General features: G+C 34.3%; 1 protein-coding gene across 1 annotated transcript in view; it reads right to left on the reverse strand.

The window, feature by feature from the left end:
- Window positions 1–20,891, reverse strand: part of LOC148300611 (uncharacterized) — a 58,596-nt gene extending 37,705 nt beyond the window's left edge. The window contains exons 1-4 of the mRNA XM_088274527.1: window positions 20,781–20,891; window positions 19,439–19,574; window positions 15,422–18,447; window positions 769–907 (exon numbers count right to left, since the gene is read on the reverse strand). Of these exons, the coding sequence (XP_088130653.1) occupies window positions 769–907; window positions 15,422–18,447; window positions 19,439–19,574; window positions 20,781–20,877 (3,398 nt within the window). The 5' untranslated portion in view covers window positions 20,878–20,891. The remainder of the gene's footprint in view (window positions 1–768; window positions 908–15,421; window positions 18,448–19,438; window positions 19,575–20,780) is intronic.
- Between the last annotated feature and the right edge of the window lie 2,629 nt (window positions 20,892–23,520).

Here is a 23,520-nt window from a genome sequence, read left to right on the forward strand (position 1 = left end):
AATAACAGCGACTGCGACAGTTTAGCGTGACGGAATTTACCCGCAACGTGGCCACGCACGAGGAAAGACGGCCAGATTAATATGTAGCTATTGTCCTGACGAAGAGATGGATGTGTATGTCTCGAAAGCGGTAGACATAAATCTCGGAGTGATTGTATACCAACATTATAAGCATTTATATTCATGAAGAAATTTAAAAAAAATGAAGATATAAAAATTATTAAGAAAATAATTAATGCCCATTACATATAAATCTTGGAAAAAAATATGAAAAAAGACTATTATATCATTTATTTTATAAAACACTAAACCTTGAGTGTAAGTCCCTCTCCAAGCACAAGAGCTCAGTCTCTTTTTTGGAGAGGCACAGCGAATCTAAAACATTAAGTTTGCCATATGTATAAATGTTTATAAATTGTATTATGTTGTACTTTAAAATGTAACTATATTAAACATGTTCAAATGCATGTTCATGTTCATATTCATGTTCAAATACATGCTTATTTTTGTGCTTATGTTCATGTTTATGTTCATGTTCACGTACATGCTCATGTTTATGTTTATGTTCAAGTTCATGTTCACGTTCGTTCTCATATTTATGTTTAGGTTCACGTTTATGTTCGTGTTTATGTTTATGTTCATGTTCATGTTTATGTTCACGTACATGCCCATGTTTTTGTTCATGTTCATGTTCATGTTCATGTTCATGTTCACGTACATGTTCATGTTCATGTTAATGTTTTGTTCATGTTTATGTTTATCTCCTACCTATAGTTGAAGGTCTCGCAGTCGAATCGTCTCTCTTCTGCGCAGATCCTCTGGCACTCTTCTAGCCGCTCGCAGGGAATTATCCCCAGTATCACTCTGTCGTGCACCCGTTTCCCGGCAAGTACTCTTCTATAACAAGCTGTAAGGCAAAAATTATATGAATACATTTTTCAATTCACGACATTTTGATTATTTCCAAATCTTGTTCCCTAAGGGTTCATTTATATTGGTATCTCAACACAGATGAAGAAGAATACGGAAGTCTGGGTATTTACAGGGCTTACGACCGTCATAGGCTGGTTTAAGTGATCACTTTACACACGTGTAACATTCACCAATTCTACCCATTATTGACAACCACACTACTCAAATTCTTGGAAGTTCTATACATCTCACCAATAGATGTCTCTAGTGAAGTTCTAGTGATTCATGAACAAGGTTTCTAAATTGGTTCATATATATAGAACTTCCAAGAATTTGAGTAGTGTGGTTGTCAATAATGGGTAGAATTGGTGAATGTTACACGTGTGTAAAGTGATCACTTAAACCAGCCTATGACGGTCGTAAGCCTCGTAAATGCCCAGACTTCCATATTCTTCTTCATCTTTGATGAGATGTCAAAAAAATAATATGAAAATAACTCCTGTAATTGGAGATAATCCAGATTTTGTGAACAAGTATTTGGACACACTCAAAATGTTGTAAATATTTCTCTGTATTTAAAAAATAATAAAATTATTAGCATAAAATTTTTGGAACTCCTCGATATATTGATCAATCGTGTGACACAGTACACATGAGTTCACAATAGCCATAACCAATGTGACAGGTCATAAGCCCTGGACTTCCATATTCTTCTTCATCTATGCTGAGATGTCAAAATGTCTAAATAACTCCCATGTTAGAAAACTACAGATTTCGCTCACTCCTTTCAAGAACGTCATAAATCAAAAAACTTGATTTTTCAGGAGAACGTTTTTAAAGTTTAAAAATATAATACAATGTATTAAAAATATATATCAAGCCACTTATTGAACTTTTTACTGTGCAACAAATCTTTTTAGGTAAAACCTGAAGATTTTTTCTGCATTTGAAAAATATTTAGTATATTTAAAAAAATAATAAAACAATACCTTTTTCTCAAAATGCAAAAACAATACTTTCGGCCCTGTAGAGGGTAAATTTTAAGTTAAAAATATGCCTCTTTTTCTGGGATATAGTACATTTATACGGGATATAGGGCATTCGGAAAACATGCACAACTGAAAATTGACGATTTTTTATTTATGACGTTCTTGAAAGGAGTGAGCGATTTGTGAACTGGTATATGGACACCGAGATCTGCATTGAAGTAAGGAGTGAATGCAGGGCTGAGATAAGCATTATTCAATTATTTATTTTAAAACATATTACATAGGTACATAAATCATATAAGTATATATATATATATAATATTTTCATATTATTTTTTAACATCTCATCAAAGATGAAGAAGAGTATGGAAGTCTGGGCATTTACGGGGCTGACAACCGTCATAGGCTGGTTTGAGTGATCACTTTACACACGTGAAACAAATAACAACTGTAATGGGAGATAATCCAGATTTTGTGTTTTTGGTATTTAGACACACTCAAAATGTTGTAAATAAATTATCTGGTCAAATTATAAGCTTAAATAATAAAAATGAAAATGGTATTTTCTGGCGTTTCTCATGTGTGTGATTATAATCTACGATTCGGACCTCACATACTAAAATAAGAGTTTCTGCATAGTAAAAAGCTTCTTTACATCTCACCAATAGATGTCTCTAGTGAAGTTCTAGTGATTCATGAACAAGGTTTCTAAATTGGTTCATATATATATAGAACTTCCAAGAATTTGAGTAGTGTGGTTGTCAATAATTGGTAGAATTGGTGAATGTTACACGTATGTAAAGTGATCACTTAAACCAGCCTATGACGGTCGTCAGCCCCGTAAATGCCCAGACTTACATATTCTTCTTCATCTTTTATGAGATGTTAAAAAATAATATTTTAATATCAAACTTTTTTTTGTATATAATAATAAAATAAATAAAACCCCTATCCGCACCCCAATGGTGCATAGAGCACTGCGTTATATAAACTCAGTGTTATCTTGATCGTTTACACATGAAGGAAAGGTGATCAGCCCTCCGCTTCAGGTACCAGTCCAGGGTAATATTAAATAAATATGACAGTGAAAAAATTTTTGTAAATAATTGACATTTTGTATATAATCCCGTAAATAAAACATTTAATTTCTCCTATTCTTTACATTTTTATAAAGAAGTTTCACTTTTTATTGCTATGCTGTGCTGTACAGAGATTTTTTAAAATAATCTATACGAGGTACGTGATCTATATAGCTAGGATATGACGTAATCTCGATTTATCTTGGCCATAGATCATTCCGGCGCCAAGGATTTACCCGAAATTATTGTTAACATCACAATATAGTGTTGGGAGAATCCGTAGTCTATGCTAATCATGAGGTCATGAGAAGGATTCAATCGAACAATGAGTGAATAATATTAGCGATTAGATAGAACTGTGCTCAGTAAAGCATGGAAGTGTTAAAACATGACCCTCACTGGCGTGAACCTTTCAAAAGATGTCTTTTCAAATTTAAATTTGGTCAAACAAATATGTATGTATGGAAAAATTACCTTAATATATGGGAATCAAACATAGTTGGCAGAAGAAGGATAAAAGTAGACTGAATGCAGTTCAAATGATGTATGATAGGTGTTCAAAGGGTGATATAAGGAATGGGTGCAAGGCTGAGATAAGTATTATCCATCAAATTTGCCTTTACAAATTATCAAAAGTTACCCTAACATATGGGAATGAAACATTAAGTTGGTAGAAAAATGATGAAAGTAGATTGAATTCAGTCTGAATGATGTTTTATAGGTGTTCAAATGGTGATATAAGGAATGGATTCAAGGCTGAGATAAGCATTATCCATCAAAATTAGGTAAACAAATATTCAAAAATTACCCTAATCAAACATAGAGTTGGCAGAAAAAGGACGAAAGTAGGCTGAATCCAGTCTGAATGATGTATGATAGGTGTTCAAATGGTGATATAAGAAATGAATGCAAGGCTGAGATAAGCATTATCCATGAAATTTACCTAAATAAGACCAATAAAGTAGACTGGATGTAGTCTGAACAATGTATGATAGATGTTTAAATGATGATATACATATGTATAAAAATAAATGCAAGGCTGAGATAAACATTATCCATTATTTAAAAATAGCCTTAATATATGTGAGTGAAATATAAAGTTGGTAGAAAATGGATGAAAGTAGACTGAATGTAGTCCGAACGATGTCTGATAGGTGTTCAAACGGTGATAATAGGAATGAATGCAAGCCTGAGTTAGGCATTATACATCAAATTTGGCTTACCAAATATCCAAAAATTACCCCAATATATGTATATGGGATTCAAACAAAGTTGGCAGAAGAAGGATAAAAGTAGACTAAATGCAGTACGAATGATGTATGATAGGTGTTCAAAGGGCGGTATAAGGAATGGGTGCAAGGTTGAGATAAGCATTATCCATCCATTTGGCTAAAAAAATATTTTAAACTAACCTTATGGGAGTGCAACATAGAGTTACCAGAAAAAGGATGAAAGTATACTGAATGCAGTCTGAACTATGTATGATAGGTGTTCAAATGGTGATATAAGAAATAAATGCAAGGCTAGGATAAGCATTACCCATTAAATTTGGCTAAACAAATATTAAAAAATAACCCTTTTATATGGGACTTGGCAGAAAATAGATGAAAGTGGACTGAATGCAGTCCCAACTATGTATGAAAGGTGTTCAAACGGTGATATAAGAAAAGAATGCATGGTTGCGGGAAGCAATATCCATCAAACCATGGAACGTGTGTTGAAATGGTTTGGGAATATGAATCGATTTCTAGGAGAAAGAACAGTAAAACCAATTTAACTGGTATGTAGCTGGAAATAGAAGCAATAGAAAACCGAGGAAACTGGGCATGATCAAGCATACCCCTGCGGAGTAGCGGCGTGACGGTTAGCTAGCTACAACATCCAGATCAACCTAGTTTGATGAATGAATGTAAGGTACTGATGGCATGAAGCTACCAGGAGTACAGAACGGCGCAGGAGGTATTTAGTACGACATGCTAGTTAGTTAGTCAATCATTATTTTGACTATATTACTACGAAGGGATACATACAACCTTCCAATACAATTCAATAACATACATACGGTTTGATATTCCACTCATCACTTCCATACAAACTCCATGAAGCTACCAGGAGTACAGAAGGATGCAGGAGGTATTTAGTACCCATGCAGGGAAGCGGCGTGACGGTTAGTTAACTACAATATCCAGATCAACCAGTTTGATGAATGTAAGGTAGGTAATATAATAAATAAAATGTATAATTTTTGATACTTCACTTACCTCTAGCATCTTCCACGATAATGACAGAACTATAGGCGTCAGTAAAGAAAAATGCGTTCCACACAAACACTATGACAACTAAAAGTTTCAACTCATCCATTTTGCACTCTTGTCAGTTTGCCGACACTTTCAATAACGCCAAAATTTGCCACAAAATCCGAACAAAGCTAGCATTATGTTGAACTTATTGCAGACAGTATACAGTGTGAAGGTGACTTCAGCATACTATTGTGGAAACATAATTATAGTCATTTAAAGTCCTCCAATTTCACTCTAAAATAGGGACCTTTTTCTAACGTTAAATACTACAATACAGTGAATACGCGCGGAGCAGGTTACTCGTGAAACTATGCAATAAATTAGAGTACAATATTATCTGTGTTCCTATGTCTTATAACTATTGTAGAAACAGAATTATAATCATTTAAAGTCCTCCAATTTCACTCTAAAATAGGGACCTTTTTCTAACGTTAAATACTACAATACAGTGAATACGCGCGGAGCAGGTTACTCGTGAAACTATGCAATAAATTAGAGTACAATATTATCTGTGTTCCTATGTCTTATAACTATTGTAGAAACAGAATTATAATCATTTAAAGTCCTCCAATTTCACTCTAAAATAGGGACCTTTTTCTAACGTTAAATACTACAATACAGTGAATACGCGCGGAGCAGGTTACTCGTGAAACTATGCAATAAATTAGAGTACAATATTATCTGTGTTCCTATGCCTTATAACTATTGTAGAAACAGAATTATAATCGTTTAAAGTCCTCCGATACACGATTTCATGCACTTAGGGCCTGTTCACACTACACCATTTTTTAATAGATACTACTTTTTCAATTGGCGTATATTAGGTCCGTATTCACAGCGGCTTGCAACATCGCATAGCGTGTAACGTGTTGACATTGTTCCATATAATTTTTCCCCATCTAGACAATGCTCTGTTCTTATCTTGATTTATCCATTTGTTTGTAATTGCCCAGAGTATAAAAATTTGTTATGGCGCATTGCGAAACGGAATATTTGACACTCAAAAAAATCATTCGTTAACCTTCTCTCTGCCAGCCAGAAGTTTGAGAAAAAACCTTGTTTTGTGTCATTTTTGAGAGTTTAATTATCATCTATTGGCTATCATATCACTCACTCCTTTCAAGAACGTCATAAATCAAAAAACTTGATTTTTCAGGAGAACGTTTTTAAAGTTTAAAAATATAACACAATGTATTAAAAATAAATATCATGCCACTTATTGATCTTTTTACTGTGCAACAGATCTTTTTAGGTAAAAAACCTGAAGGTTTTTTCTCCATTTTAAAAATATATAATATATTTAAAAAATATAATTAAACAATACCTTTTCTTCAAAATGCAAAGCCATCATTTTCTGCCCTATAGCGGGTAAATATTAAATTAAAAATATGCCTCTTTTGCTGGGATATAGTACATTTTCTGGGCATTCCGAGAACATTCACAACCGAAAATTGACTTTTTTTTTATTTATGACGTTCTTGAAAGGAGTGAGCGATATATCGTCTATAATCTATCATCTACCGTCTTTCAGATGATAAAACGTTAAAACATTGTTATGCACAAAAATTGAAAGTTTAACTGTCATCTATCGGCTATCATCTATCGTTTATCATTTATCATCTATCGGCTATCATCTATCATACATCATATAATTAAACAATACCTTTTCTTCAAAATGCAAAAACAACACTTTCTGCCCTGTAGCGGGTAAATATTAAGTTTAAAATATGCCTCTTTTGCTGGGATATAGTATATTTTCTGGGCATTCCGAAAACATGCACAACTGAAAATTGACGATTTTTGATTTATGACGTTGTTGAAAGGAGGGAGCGATATATCAGCCATCATATGATGGCATCTATGATCATTCATTTTTCTTCTAACATCTATCGTCTATTCTATTCTTTATCATCTAACGTATTTCATCTGTCATCTTTCATCTACTATTTATCAACTGTCATGTGTCCTTTTACGATCAATCCTGCGCTTCAGTTACCAGTCCAGAGTAATATTAAATAAGTATCAGAAATAGATTTATATTATCCACTGACACTTCGTGATGGAATTGCATTTTTAATTTATTATTAGATTAAAACCAATATTTTTAGCTTTTCCACTTTTTTATTTGACCAGCGACCGGGTTTCGTCGTTACCGACATCATCAGACCAGTCTGATGATGTCGGTAACGACGAAACCCGGTCGCTGGTCAAATAAAAAAGTGGAAAAGCTAAAAATATTGGTTTTAATCTAATAATAAATTAAGTATCAGAAAGATAAATCACAAATATTATTTTTACCCCTCTGGGTATTGAACCCGGTCACTCCAACACGGTAGCTAAACGCCCTAACCACGGCACTACAGACGCAGACTAGAAAACCAATAGGAAATTTTCAGCTTTTCACTCACTACACTTAAATATTATAATTCAAAACATTTCATTTTTAAATAAAGTTTTACTTGGTAAATATATGTTATTTCTTTAAAAATTATTACGACGCGTGTTTCGATGCATTCCGCATCATATTCAAACACCGGAATCATCCATTAAAATGATGCGGAATGCATCAAAACACGTGTCATAATAGATTTTAAGAAATAGCGGTATTCACCAGGTAAAAATAGACAGATATTACCTCAAAGTGACTGCCGAATCAATGATTGAAATCAAAACATTTCGAATGAAATATATATATTTTTTTAATGTTTAAAACGCACTTTTACACGGGGTTTTTAAAAATATATAAATATGCGTTTTTATTTTTGTTTTTAGAGGACAAATGTGTTTATCGCACGCTTTTAAAATCACAACTGACTCTGAATTGATTTTGAATCTGTCACCGTTAATTTTATTCAAAAATTCGTTGGAAAACTGTTAATTGTCTTTGAAAACAATGGGGGATTTTTACTCATACATTGTTATTATTGTCTATGACCGCTTCCGTTGCATTATGATGCAAATGCTCTCTGTGCGACGGGTGATGTACTACTGAAGCGATTGAACAATCCACTGTGCGATATATACTAGTGCCATGGATCACCTTGAAGCTACATATTACTATCAGATGAAGATTGCTCTTAGAAAAAACTAGCTAAAGAGGGTATAGTATATTTTGTACATTAAAAGCATTGTTAACTTTGTGGTATGGTAACATATCACTCTCCTTCTCATTCATCTTTTACTTTGTGTAATACCACTTTTAAAAAAAAATAATGACTACCACTTTAGGAATAATCATTACATCATCAGATCATTAAAATGAAATTGTTACAGTCTGACATTTCGCTCACTCCTTTCAAGAACGTCATATATAAAAAAAATCGTCAATTTTCATTTGTGCATGTTTTCGGAAAGCCCAGAAAATGTACTATATCCCAGCAAAAGCGGCATATTTTTAACTTAATATTTACCCGCTACAGGGCAGAAAGTGTTGTTTTTGCATTTTGAAGAAAAGGTATCGGTTTTTTTTAATACTAAATATTTTTCTAATGGAGAAAAAACCATCAGGTTTTACCTAAAAAGATCTGTTGCATAATAAAAAGTTAAATAAGTGGCTTGATATTAATTTTCAATACATTTCATTATATTTTCGAACTGTAAAAACGATCTCCTGAAAAATCAAGTTTTTTTTAATTTTATTTATGACGTTGTTGAAAAGAGTGTGTATATATATACATATATATATATATATATATATATATATATATATATATATATATATATATATATATATATATATATATATATATATATATATATATATATATATATATATACATATATATATATATATATATAAATATATATATATATATAAATATATATATATATATATATATATATATATATATATATATATATATATATATATATATATATATATATATATATATATATAAATATATATATATTTAACGATTAAGATAACAATGCTTCTATACGATGCAGTGCCCTATGCACCGTTCGGGTCCGAATAAGGGTTAGAAGAAGAATATGTTTATCATATTGTCATAAAGAAGTAATACAAAATGTTCACCCAATTAACGTTGAATTCATTAAATTTATCAGTACATTGTTTGCAAGTAAATTAAATTGTAGACAAAATGTTCATTATATAACGTGGTGGCCTGGTTCTCAGCACTATGGCTCTACATCATAATTATATCCAAAACAAGGTGATCAAAATAATCAAACAATGAGTAAAATATTGTATTTCAGAGAGACTAACAGACGCATGAGAGATGTTCCGATGGTGAAATCCGGAAAGAATGCAAGGCTGAGATAAGCATTATCCATCAAACTTAGGGAGGTGTGCTGAGATGGTTTGGGCACGTGGAACCAACGAGCGAGGAAAGAACGGTTAAATGAATATTTTTGGCTAAAGTAGTTGGACATAGGAACAGAGGAAAGTCAAAGGAAACTTAGCATGATCAAGTACTTGAAATACTTGGGTGTGGATGTCAGAAGTGTGTTATAATAAGAGTATGTTTGTTTTGTCCGTTTCACCTCGATATAGGATGTTTATGTTCATGTTCATGTTTATTTCCATTACATCTCCAACTAGATACAGGATGTTTATGAGTGTGTACATGTTTATGTACATATTCAGGTTCATGTTCATGTTTATGTTCCATCACATCTCCACCTCGATGCAGGATGTTTATGTTTATATTCATGTTAATGTTCATGTTCATGTTCACATGAACATAAATGTCCATGTCCATGCCCATGCCCATGTCCATGTTCATGTTCTAGTTTATTTTCATGTTCATGTTCACATGAACATTCATGTCCATGTCCATGCCCATGTTCATGTTCATGTTCGTTTTCATGTCTATTTTCATGTTCATGTTCATGTTCAAGTTCATGTTCAAGTTCATGTTCATGTTTGGACATCTCCAAGGCGTTTCTCAGTACACTACGATGGCCTTATAAGTCCCTGGTTCTCATTTCTTTATTCTGAATATAATGAGCTGTACGGAATTAAGAGGCACTAATTAGGATGAGAAAAAACCTATATTAGAGCTTGAATTTTTCTTTCGTGAAACATGAAATTACTGTAATTTAAACATATAGAATAAATCCTCTCTCACGCAGGTAAAGGCATTAAAACATATATTGTTGAAGCCGAAGTATGGCCATTATAAGCGGTGTTGCATAAGCCGTGGCTAGGTTTTACAGTCACTTGGACGATAGGTAAATAAAAAAGACATATCCTTTGATACAACGATTAAAGATGTAGTTGAAATCAACAAAAAAAACAACAGCTAATTGCAGAATAAAAAACTATTGAAGTAAGAGGGAGGATGCTAATCATATCCCTTAGGGACAAAAAAACGAATGTGAATAAAGGAAAAGACCAACACATGTGGCTCAAAGAACCACGGAACTAGAGTGAAACTGGGAAGGTCATGTGGCACGAATGTCTGAGGATAGATGGATGGAAAAGGTGCTCGACTGGAGGCCTAGAAGCGTGGGTAGGCCGCAGACAAGATGATCCAACAGCATTAGGAAAATGGCTGGCCTGCACTGGAAGAGAGTCGCGTCCAATAGAGAACTGTGCAAGTCCAAGAGGAAGGGGTTCTCTTCAATACTGGACACATGAAGAAGGCTGAAGTAAGAACTAAGAATTTCGATGAAAACCTAGAAAGATTTGCTACGGTATAAAAGAACACCCTGTGCATGGCTGAATCTAATAAAAGCAATGACTAAAATTGGTGAGTAACAAACTGCAGACGATGCACCAAAAAAGTACTATGATCAAGTCAAATTCTATTGTTCGTACATCGTTTTACGCTTCGCAGAACATTGTAATAGCGATGCAATGCTAAAAAACCCACAGTAAATAGAGAATCGTCATAGAAACGTGTGTAAAGTATTAGGTTTCTTCATCTTTTTTATGTCTAAGCTAAAGCTAGACAAAATCTGGTAAGACCGGGTGTGAGTGACAACACCAAGATAAAGCTTGTCAGGTGTTTGGTCCACTCCGAAAATGGAGAAAAATCTCTATGCTGCTGAAACATGGACCATAAAAGCAGCAGAAAGGAGAAAAATTGACATCTCATCAAAGATGAAGAAGAATATGGAAGTCTGGGCATTTACGGGGCTGACGACCATCATAGGCTGGTTTAAGTGATCACTTTGCACACGTGTAATATTCACCAATTCTACCCATTATTGACAACCACACTATACAAATTCTTGGAAGTTCTATATAAATGATCCAATTTAGAAACCTTGTTCTTGAATCACTAGAACTTCACTAGAGACATCTATTGTGTGTGATTATAATCCAGGATTCGGACCTCGCATACTAATATAAGAGTTTCTGCTTAGTAAACAGCTTCTTTACATCTCACCAATAGATGTCTCTAGTGAAGTTCTAGTGATTCAAGAACAAGGTTTCTAAATTGGTTCATATATATAGAACTTCCAAGAATTTGAGTAGTGTGGTTGTCAATAATGGGTAGAATTGGTGAATGTTACACGCGTGTAAAGTGATCACTTAAACCAGCCTATGACGGTCGTCAGCCCCGTAAATGCCCAGACTTCCATATTCTTCATCTTTGATGAGATGTCAATAAAATAATATGAAAATAATGAAAATATGAAAATAAAAATTGATGCTTTTATCAGCTAGACGCACCAACGAGTCCGTTCGCCAGGAATTATAGTAAGAGAGATGGTATCTATAAGGATGGTGTGGCCATGTGGAGAGAATGGATAGAACAGTATATATGGATGAGTAGAGCCAAGAGTCTACATAGCATTTGTGACTAGAAGCTAGGACTATATGCCAGAGTAAAGAATTACACTTGGTTGGTTTGACTCTGGCCAGTGTCTGTATACGACGGATACTCCAGTTCTTTGGGCATATTGCTCGTGGCAACGAGGATAGCCTGGACGACTGGTCGTGATGGGTAGCCTGGAGGGGAAGAGAGGTAGAGGAAGATCCCCACACCATGGACTGATGGAGTTAAGGCAGCAGCAGGCACCTCGGTAGTTGGAGCGCTACGTGCAGCGCAGGCAAGGGATAACTGGAGAAGGGTCTTTGCTTCCACCACAACCCTCAGTAATGAGGAATAACACGGAGAAGAGATATTTGTATACCTCTCGTTTTAGGTATTATTTCCAATTTTTAAAGCCCGTTGTAAATAAAGAATCATCTAACCATCACACAGCTTCCCGCAGGGGTAGGCAGAGAGAATAAAACACCACAGCTCTCTGTCTTTGAAAACATTCTTCACCTCATCAACATTCATGAAACTCCTCAGAGACGCTCGGCTACCGTACTAGAGGTCCCGGGTTCGATTCCCAGGCGCGGGTCAAATAAACATAAGTGATTTTTCACTCTAATATTTATTCAATATCACCCTGGAATGGTACCTGAAGCGGAGGGCTGATCACCTTTCCTTCATGTGTTAACATTCAAGATAATACTGCGTTTATATGATGCAGTGCCCTATGAACCATTGGGGTGCGGATAAGGGTTTGAAGATATATATATATATATATATATATATATATATATATATATATATATATATATATATATATATATATATATATATATATATATATATATATATATATATATATATATATATATATATATATATATATATATATATATATATATATATATATATATATATATATATATATATATATATATATATATATATATATATATATATATATATATATATATATATATATATATATATATATATATATATATATATATATATATATATATATATATATATCGAAGTCGTACAGGAGAAAGTGACCAACTAACAAAACGTAAAATGTTCAGGAGGGCCATTTAAGTCACTTTTGCTTGGCAACAAAATAAACATCAATGCAGTTAGTCATTTTCAACAAGTCAATATATTATACTTCCAAGTTTAAAATCCTTTGGGATGTTTTCAGGGCGATATTAAGCTAGTAAGATGTCAAATAGTCAATAATACGTTTTTGTAAAAAAATGCACTTGGTCACTTTCTCCTGATGACTACGATATATATATATATATATATATATATATATATATATATATATATATATATATATATATATATATATATATATATATATATACATATATTTATGTACTCTACGCTTCAGTTCCTTACATTAGGGTTGGGATCAGGACTCCGATGTAAGCAAATAATTAAAGTGTTGCATTTATCCGCGTGTCCTTGTACAATTAAACAGATATCATCATTATAGCGTAATTCTCATTGTCTCTATAGAAATAATGATATCATTCAGAACTAAACACAAAATTGGTACTTAGAATTAAATAATTATATACAAAAAAGTAAGGCTAGCTTTATTAAATCTTTAGGATGGATAATTGACAGGCCAAAATTACTTTTTCTTCAAAACCAGGTAATATTTAACGTCCGCTTCGTAGTGTAATGGTCAGCACGCTCGGCTACCGTTCTGGAGGTCCTGCCAAAACCCACTGGCTCTTTGCCTACGATACGTTTGACCCAGAATGTGAACCTGTAGGACCGCCTGGATTTGGTCTGATACCATCAGGGTATGTGATATTTAAACAAATACTCATATATATTTTTAAATTCTAGGTGTGTGTACTCAATGAGTTCATGAGTTGACCAGTCCTAAAAATAGATTTAGTCGATCGTAATAGGATGTCCGCCTCCGTAGCGTAATGGTCAGCACGCTCGGCTACCGTTCTGGAGGTCCCGGGTTCGATTCCCATGGGGGGTAAAATAAATATGAGTGATTTTTTCACTGTAATATTTATTCAATATTACCCTGGACTGGTACCTGAAGCGGAGGGCTGATCACCTTTCCTTCATGTGTAAACGATCAAGATAACACTGCGTTTATATGACGCAGTGCCTTATGCACCATTGGGGAACGGATAAGGGTTTTATTATTATTATTATTATTATTATTTAACGTAATTTAATTTTTTGTTTCACCTTTCCCTTCCGGTACTAAAATAATACGCGCGTCCCGGTGTTGGGAGGTCACAATTTTTCCGATTTAAAATTAGCCATTTTAAATCGGAAAAATACGACATTCATAGCTAATCCCCTTAATGGATTATAAATTCAGTCAAAAATTATAATTATTTTGATTTATTTGCTGAAAACATTAAAAAAAACCATCTGGCAACGCTCACGGAACCAGCATAACTCCACTCTTGTCGGAAGCTCAAATCCTACTACCGCTAAGCCAGAGAACATTGAGCTTTGAGCTCCTCGCGCTTGCACAGTGCAAATATGCAATACTGAGATGCGAATATAGTGTCCCAGGGGGGGTCAAATAAATACGAGGGATTTTTTCACTCCAATATTTATTCAATATTACCCTGGAATGGTACCTGAAGCGGAGGGCTGATCACCTTTCCTTTATGTGTTATCGATCAAGATAACACTGCGTTTATATGATGCAGTGCCCTATGCACCAACGGGTGCGGATGAGGGTTTGAATGAATTAAAAGAATATTTACATATAATTTTCAGTGCATTGTGCAGGAATTTTTGGATTCAACTAATATATTTTTCGACCCTTTTTTTCATTTGGAGATCTCAACATAGACGAAGAAGAATATGGAAGTCTAGGCATTTACAGGCAGGTCCTATGACTGTCATGGGCTGGTTAAGTGATTACTTTACACACGTGCAGCATTCACCATTCTACCCATGATTGACAACCACACTACTCAAATTTTCAGAACTCAATTGATCTCATAACAGCCATCTGTGTTGGATTGAGAAAAGCTTTTGTTCAGCATAAACGCTTTAGGATGTATTCAAGTTCCTAACTGGATTATTTTTACATACTGGGAAAGCCTTATTTTAATTTTATTATGTAGCTTATAATTTGACCAGATATTATTGTCCACAATATATTAAACTCTTTTTACACTCTACCACAATTTGATATTTCTGTAAGTACTAAAAATACAAATATTTCTCTTTATTAAAAAAAATCATGGGAATATTTTGAAGAATGGATTTGATCGCTTAATTTTCGGTATTCTGAGGATTCACAGATCATTTGAGGTTGAATAAAAATGCTTCTCTGTCCAAGAAAATATTTTATTTGAATCCACATATGTGCAAAGAAGTGCTCAAACAATGCAAAGATCACTCACCACTTATATTGGGTTTGATCTCAGTAGTAATTCCATATCCTGGTCTTCCTCCACTTTCTTTCCTGTATCCACTATCGTCTTCCCCATAACTCTCCGGCCTTCCGTTGCTACTAGGTTTATCACCGCCACTAGGTCTGTTGTTATACGCATCAGGACTTCCAGCTCCATCGGGTTTATCATTGTATCCACTAGGCCTCTTATCATAATCCCCCGGTCTTCCGCCATAGTCGCTCGGTCTTTCGTCGTATCCACTAGGTCTTTTATCATAACCACTTGGTCTATTATCATAACCGGTTGGTCTGTAATCATTGTCACTTGGCATGTTATCATATCCACTTGGTCTTGCACCATGATATTTTGTATCACTATTAAGTCCATCATTATATCCTGCCGGTCTATCTACGTATCCACCAGGTCTTTCTTGATACCCACCTGGGTTTTTATCATATCCACTCGGTCTTTGGTAGTATCCATCAATCCTATCATTATAGCCCTTATTTGTGCTATCATAACCCTGAGAACTTTCTCCATATCCACTCGGTCGATTATCATAACCATCAGGTCTATTGCCATAATCGGTAGGTCTATTATCATAACCACTTGGTCGATTATCATATCCACTTGGTCTTTTATCATAACCACTTGGTCTATTATCATAAGCACCAGGTGGATTATCGTATCCGTTTGGTCTGTTATCATAACCGCTAGGACGATTGTCGTATCCACTTGGCCTGTTATCATTGGCACTCGGTCGATTATCGTATCCGCTTGGTCTATTATCATTGCCGCTTGGTCGGTTATCGTATCCATTTGGTCTGTTATCATAACCGCTAGGTCGATTATCGTATCCGCCTGGTCTGTTATCATTAATGCTAGGTTGATTACCGTATCCACTTGGTCTATTATCATTGCCGCTTGGTCGATTATCGTATCCATTTGGTCTGTTATCATTACCGCTCGGTCGATTATCGTATCCGCTTGGTCTATTGTCGTAACCACTAGGTCTATTATCATATCCGTTTGGTCTACCTACTTCTCCTTTCGGTCTTCCATACGCAGGATCAGGACGATCGTTGACTTGAGGTTTATTGCTATTGTAGCTTCCACCAGTGTCTCCTCCAGGACCTCCTTCGCTAGGATCTGGCTTATCCTTGTCATAGCCATTCGGTCTGTAGTTGCTAGATCCCCCATATCTATCTGGATTCCTCCCTGTATTACCCTCAGATCCACTCCCATACCCTGACGATGGTGATTTTTCTGTTACCTCATATCCACCAGGGTTTTTATCTTGATTCCCATAACCCTGAGTGGTTTTGTCTAACTTATCTCTATCATTATTATATCCTCCATCAGGTCTATCCTTGTCATAAAGAGGTCTTTTAATATCTGGTTTGCTGTCGTATTTTTCAATCTCATTGTAGCTTGGTTTCTTGTAATTGTAATCATTCGTTCCAGTGTGGTTTTGTTCGTAGCTGTGACTGGCGCTGCTAAAACTATTTGACCCATGGGCACCTTTATTGTATATCGGACTATTGGGCATGAGGTTGTCATAACCATTTCCTCTGTATCCGTTTACCTTATAGGTTTGGCCCGTACCATAACCTGGCCTGTCGAAAACTGGTTTTCTGTCGTCGGGCCTGTAACCAGATCCATGGGAAACAGCTATCTTGTCACCATAAACTTGACCAACACTCTCTTGTACTTTATACCCATTATTTCTGTAATCTGTTGCATAATTGTCATAGTACGGTCTTTCATTGTATCTCGTTGGTATATAGTTACTATATCCACTTCCATAGGTTTCTTGTCTGTCGTTATCATAGTATGGTTTTCTATAGTCATAACTTGACTTCCTTTGGCTGTTTTTATAATAGTTACCGTATTCGTGATCTTCTTTCTTGTAGCCGTCGTACGACCCAGGTCGCTCATAGGGGAAACTGTCTCCATACTTGGTCGGGTAGGGTCTTTCGTAGTGACTTTGTGGTCTGCTCCATTCGAATCTGTCACCGTATTTAGTGTCTTGAGAGTAACCGCCATATATGTCTCCATAGTATCCTGGTGTTGGTCTGTAGCTGTTGTGATCATCGTTTGATGGCCTGTTGTATGAACTGCCAAAGCTGTAGCTGTTTGATCCACTTGAATACGAACTACTGCTGCTATGATAATTGGATCCAATTTCATAATCATGTGGTCTATTTTCTCCTCCGTATGTAATACCACTTTCTCCGTACGGCTTATTTCCATTTTCGTATGGTCTGTTGTTGACGCTACTCCAACCTGGTGGTCGACTTCCCCAACCGTTGTAGTGAGGTCTTTGGCTGTTTCCATATGACTGCTGGTCGCTTGGTCTAGAACCAGTATCGTAAGGTCTACTGCCGCTGTACGTTCCAGAACTTGGTCTATTGGAGTTTTGATAATACGACCCATTACTTCCAGAAGTACTGCTGCTGCTTCCATAACCGCTGCTACTTCCTTGAGTACTTCCGCTGTATCCGTTTGATATCTGTGAGTTACTTAGAGTTCCGTAGCTTCCGCCGCTACCAGAATTGGAACTTCCTCCGCTATTCGCTGGTCTATTACTCCCACTGTATCCAGATGAACTAGATCCATAAGAGTCGTCGCTTACTGAAGGTCTTTTATTTGAACTGTAACTGCCACTATTCCCAGAATATCCTGGACGCTCTGAAGGTCTACTGCTTCCAGTATAACTGGATCCATCGCCGCTACTCCCAGAATATGCTGGACGCTCTGAAGGTCTACTGCTTCCAGTATAACTGGAGCTGCTTCCATATCCAGGGTTTGTACTTGGTCCATCATTATACCCTGAGCTGTCTTCGAACAACGGATCAGGTCGAGGTCTCGGGGTCACCAATGGGTCTTGGATCTCCCCATCTCCATGAACGCATTTGTTCCTTTTGGTGTATATATCAAAATCTGGATCTGCGACAGCGTCAGTAATCTTGGATTCAGATTCTGGTAGCTCTCTGATGCTCAATTCACATGTTCCATTTCCTTTGGCACTTATACTGAAATGAAAAAAAATACATTCGTTACAATCCATCCATTCATTTTATCCGTTTTCATAGTGTAAAAGGGTTCGATTCCCGTGAGGGTAACAATAAATACAGGTGGATAAGTACTTTTATTAATATCGTAGTCGTACAGGAGAAAGTGACCAACTTACAAAACGTAAAATGTTCAGGAGGGCCATTTAAGTCACTTTTGCTTGGCAACAAAATAGACATCAATGCAGTTAGTCATTTTTACCAAGCCAATATGTTATACTTCCAAGTTTTAAAGCCTTTGAGATTTTTTCAGGGCATTATTAAGCTTGTAAGATATCAAATAGTCAGCGATCACGTTTTTGTTTTAAAAAAATGCACTCGGTCACTTTCTCCTGTACGACTACGATATACATAGCCAATGGTGCAAAAGACACAGAATTCTAATAATAATTGGTCGTAGATTACAAATAGACCAGATGATCAGACATTGTGCTTTATTTTCGCAGATCTACGTGGGGAATTTATTTGAAGGTAAACACATGACCTAAGCAAAGAGCTCGAAGGTAAATGAAATTATGACTATATAGGAAAGGAAAGGAGAATTGCAGCAATAGCCACAGGACTTTGAACCTTTTTGAGGTCAGACGAATTCTTCTTCCTGACTCTATCTTATCATATCGTCTTTGTAGACTGTTGTGGTCAGCTCTCCTCGTCCTCAGGCTGTAGGTCCTTCTGTCATGGACAACATCACCTAGGCCATGCCTTCGTATCATGTTCCTGATAGTATCATGTTTCTCCCTGCAGCATCCATGAATTCTTTGGTATTCCTCTAGATGCCTTTCGAGGAAGATCCATGGCGGTTGCTTGGTTCACAATATGATCAGATTCTCTGCATCCTATGTGCCAAATTAGGTCAGACAAATTGGTGACTGAAGGAATCGAACCCTGGAAGTCTTTTGTCTGTAGCTGAACAGCTAATCACTGAACTACAGTGGACTAGAGGGATATTTACCCAAAACTGAAGGAGTTGCATCTGTCCTTGTCTTCCGAGCACTCTCGCTCGCACTTGGTCGCAGACGGCGTGTCCACTCTCCTTGTAGTGTCGCTAGAAGGAAGCCTCTCTCCCAGAGCGACTCTGATGAAGCATGCTGCAAACAAAATATAATTTTATAATTTTTTTTATTGAAAGTGTTTTTTAATATAATAATAATAACCATATCCGCTCCCTAGGTGGAGCATATGGAGTCCACAAACTGTCTCCAGGCTTTTCTGTCGGCTGCCAGCTCCCTTGCATCCTCCCAAGTCAGATCCGCGTCGCGAAGTTCTGACGAGAACTGCCGACGAATTGTCAGCAATGGTCGTCCTGGGCGGCGCGAACCTGATGCCTTGTAAAAGAGGCAAGCTTGATTAAGGCTCTCAGGAGGCATGCGGAGTACGTGGCCAAGCCAACTGAATCGCCTTTTTTTGACGACAGTTGTGACCAGGATTTGCTGCGTCCTACGCCTTATCTCTTCATTCCTCACAAAGTCAAACCACCGCACGCCTAAGATTCTCCGCAAACACCTGTTCTCAAAGCTTAGTACACGGCTGCTTTGGGCCCTTGTAAGGTGCCATGTTTCACAGCCGTATAAGAGAACAGGAGCAATGCAGGCATTGTATAGGCGGCATTTGGTTTTCACCGAGTATAAATCCGATCTCCAGACAGCCTTCATACTGTTGAATGTTGTTTTTAATATATATTAAATTTTTATTTAAATATATTCTTCTAACTTCTAATCCGCACCCAATGGTGCATAGGGCTAATCTTAATCAGCATGTTATCTTAAAAGTTAAATACACGAAGGAAAGGCTTTCAGGGACCAGTCCCTGAAGCGCAAGAGTGATATATATATATATATATATATATATATATATATATATATATATATATATATATATATATATATATATATATATATATACGTTTTTGTATATATATATATACAAAAACGTGATCATTGACTATTTGATATCTTACTAGCTTAATATTGCCCTGAAAAACATCCCAAAGGATTTAAAACTTGGAAGTATAATATATTGACTTGGTAAAAATGACTAACTGCATTGATGTTTATTTTGTTGCCAAGCAAAAGTGACTTAAATGGCCCTCCTGAACATTTTACGTTTTGTAAGTTGGTCACTTTCTCCTGTACGACTACGATATTAATAAAAATACTTATCCACCTGTATTTAGTCTTACCCTCACGGGAATCAATTTTTTTCTAACCCACAATTAATTAAACAAATAAAAATATGCATAAAACAATGTCGTCCGCATGACATCAGTATTTTAAAAAAGTGGTTTTACAACTTACTTGTTTTGGCTTCCACCAATTGCGAGTCTATCTTGAGTGACGTCACCAGCCGACTGACTGCACACAGTAACAAAAACAACTTCACAAAAATAGACATTTTTAATTCACTAAATTAACACTGTTCAGTTTTTAAATTCATATTTTTGTCCTCGTTTATCACTGCGTATCGTACGAAAACATTATTTGAAAAACTTTGTTTTATATATATATATAAAACCACTTCAAAAAAATATATATTTTAAAATTTTAGTCAGATAAATTCCCACAGAAAATTCATTTAAATAAATTAAATATACTTTATAATAAATATAAATGTATGATATATTGTGAGGCATGGAGTTGGCAAAAGAAGGATGAAAGTAGACTGTATGCAGTCGAAATGCGATCTCTCAGTGCGGCAAAACTATGTATGGTAGATGTTCCAATGGTGATATAAGGAAAGGGTGCAAGGCTGAGATGAGCATTATATAATAGCACTCGATAATATTAAGGGAGATGTGTTGAGATGGTTTGGTCATGAGGACCAAATGAGTGGTACAAAAAAGTGAAAGGATGGTACAAAAAATTTATGAGACGAATATGAAAGGTTATAGGAGCAGAGGAAGACCAAGGAAAACTTGAAATGATCAAGTATTCAAAATACTTGAAAGTGATTAGGTCAAAAGTCGGAATAATCAAACATAATAAGTATATATGAATGTGGAAAAGATTTTTTGCAAATACACATTGGTTTGGCGTTCTATTCTCTCTGCCTACCCCTGCGGAGAAGCAGTTAGTCTGTTCTGTTGACTGTATTCTATCGAAATCTTAATTAAAGTTGCTACAAAACGTGACCAATCCTGTGTTAAACCAATATGAAATCATTAAATCGCACCGAAACGAACAATTTTACAAGCTAGAATTCCTGATTACTTAAAATCATTTATATTGGAAATGTAACGTTATAGTGAGGACCTCCACATTTCGATTAAATACAAGAGTTCATCGAGCTGAATACGGGCAAAACCGGGTAAAAACACAACCAACGAATTTGTTGAAATACAATTTTTTTAACGTATATCAAAAAACAAAGAAAATCAAATATTTCATTTAAAAAATTGTGTAATATTTGTGTAAACCGTTTTTTTAAATACTAAGCCAATTATATTATTCCTTGACATCTCATCAAAGATGAAGCAGAATATAGAAGTTTCGGCATTTACGGGGCTGACGACCGTCATAGGCTGGTTTAAGTGATCACTTTACACGCGTGTAACATTTACAAATTCTACCCATTATTGACAACCACACTATTAAAATTCTTGGAAGCTCTGTATATATATATATATGAACAAATTTTGAAACATTGTTCTTGAATCACTAAAACTTCACTAGAGACATCTATTGGTGAGATGAAAAGAACCTTTTTATTGAGCAGAAACTCTTATATCAGTATGTGAGGTCCGAATTCTGGATTATAAACACACACATCAGAAACGCCAGGAAATATCATTTTCATTTTTATTATTATATTTTAATTCGAGTAGTGTTGTTGTCAATAATGGGTAGAATTGGTGAATGTTACACGTGTGTAAAGTGATCACTTAAACCAGCCTATGACGGTCGTCAGTCCCGTAAATGCCCAGACTTCCATATTCTTCTTCATCTTTGATGAGATGTCAAAAAAAATATGAAAAATAACTCCTGTAATTGGAGATAATCCAGATTTTGTGAAGTATTTAGACACACTCAAAATGTTGTTCATAGTTTGTATTAAATTTAAGATAAACGCACTGAAGAAATAAAAAAAAATATTAAAAAATATACAGCATTGTTAACTTTGTGATAGGTATGGTAATATAATACTCTCCTTATCATTCATCGTTCACATCGTGTAATACCTAAAGTGGTATTAGACGATGTGAACGATGAATGATAAGGAGAGTATTATATTACCATACCTATCACAAAGTTAACAATGCTATATATTTTTAAATATATATTTATATATATATATATATATATATATATATATATATATATATATATATATATATATTATATATATAATATATATATATATATATATATATATATATATATATATATATATATATATATATATAATATATATATATATATATATATATATATATATATATATATATATATATATATATATATATATTATATATATATATATATATATATATATATATAATATATATATATATATATATATATATATATATATATTTATATATATATATATATATATATATATATATATATATATATATATATAAATATATATATGTATATATGTATATATATAAATATATATATATGTATATATATATAAATATATATATGTATATATATGTATATATATAAATATATATATATATATATATATATATATATATATATATATATATATATATATATATATATATATATATATATATATATATTTTATATATATATATATATATATATATATATATATATATATATATATTTATATATATATATATATATATATATATATATATATATATATATATATATATATATATACATATATATATATATATAAATATATATATATATATATAAATATATATATATATATATATATATATATATATATATATATATATATATATATATATATATATATATATATATATATATATATATATGTATACAAGGTAATAATACGTTGCGACGGGTCGACCTTAGGTCTAGAGAGATAACA

Source organism: Brachycentrus maculatus, unplaced genomic scaffold (assembly GCF_059751285.1).
Source record: "Brachycentrus maculatus isolate JH-2025_06_01 unplaced genomic scaffold, ASM5975128v1 h1tg000685l, whole genome shotgun sequence".
Classification (NCBI taxonomy): domain Eukaryota; kingdom Metazoa; phylum Arthropoda; class Insecta; order Trichoptera; family Brachycentridae; genus Brachycentrus; species Brachycentrus maculatus.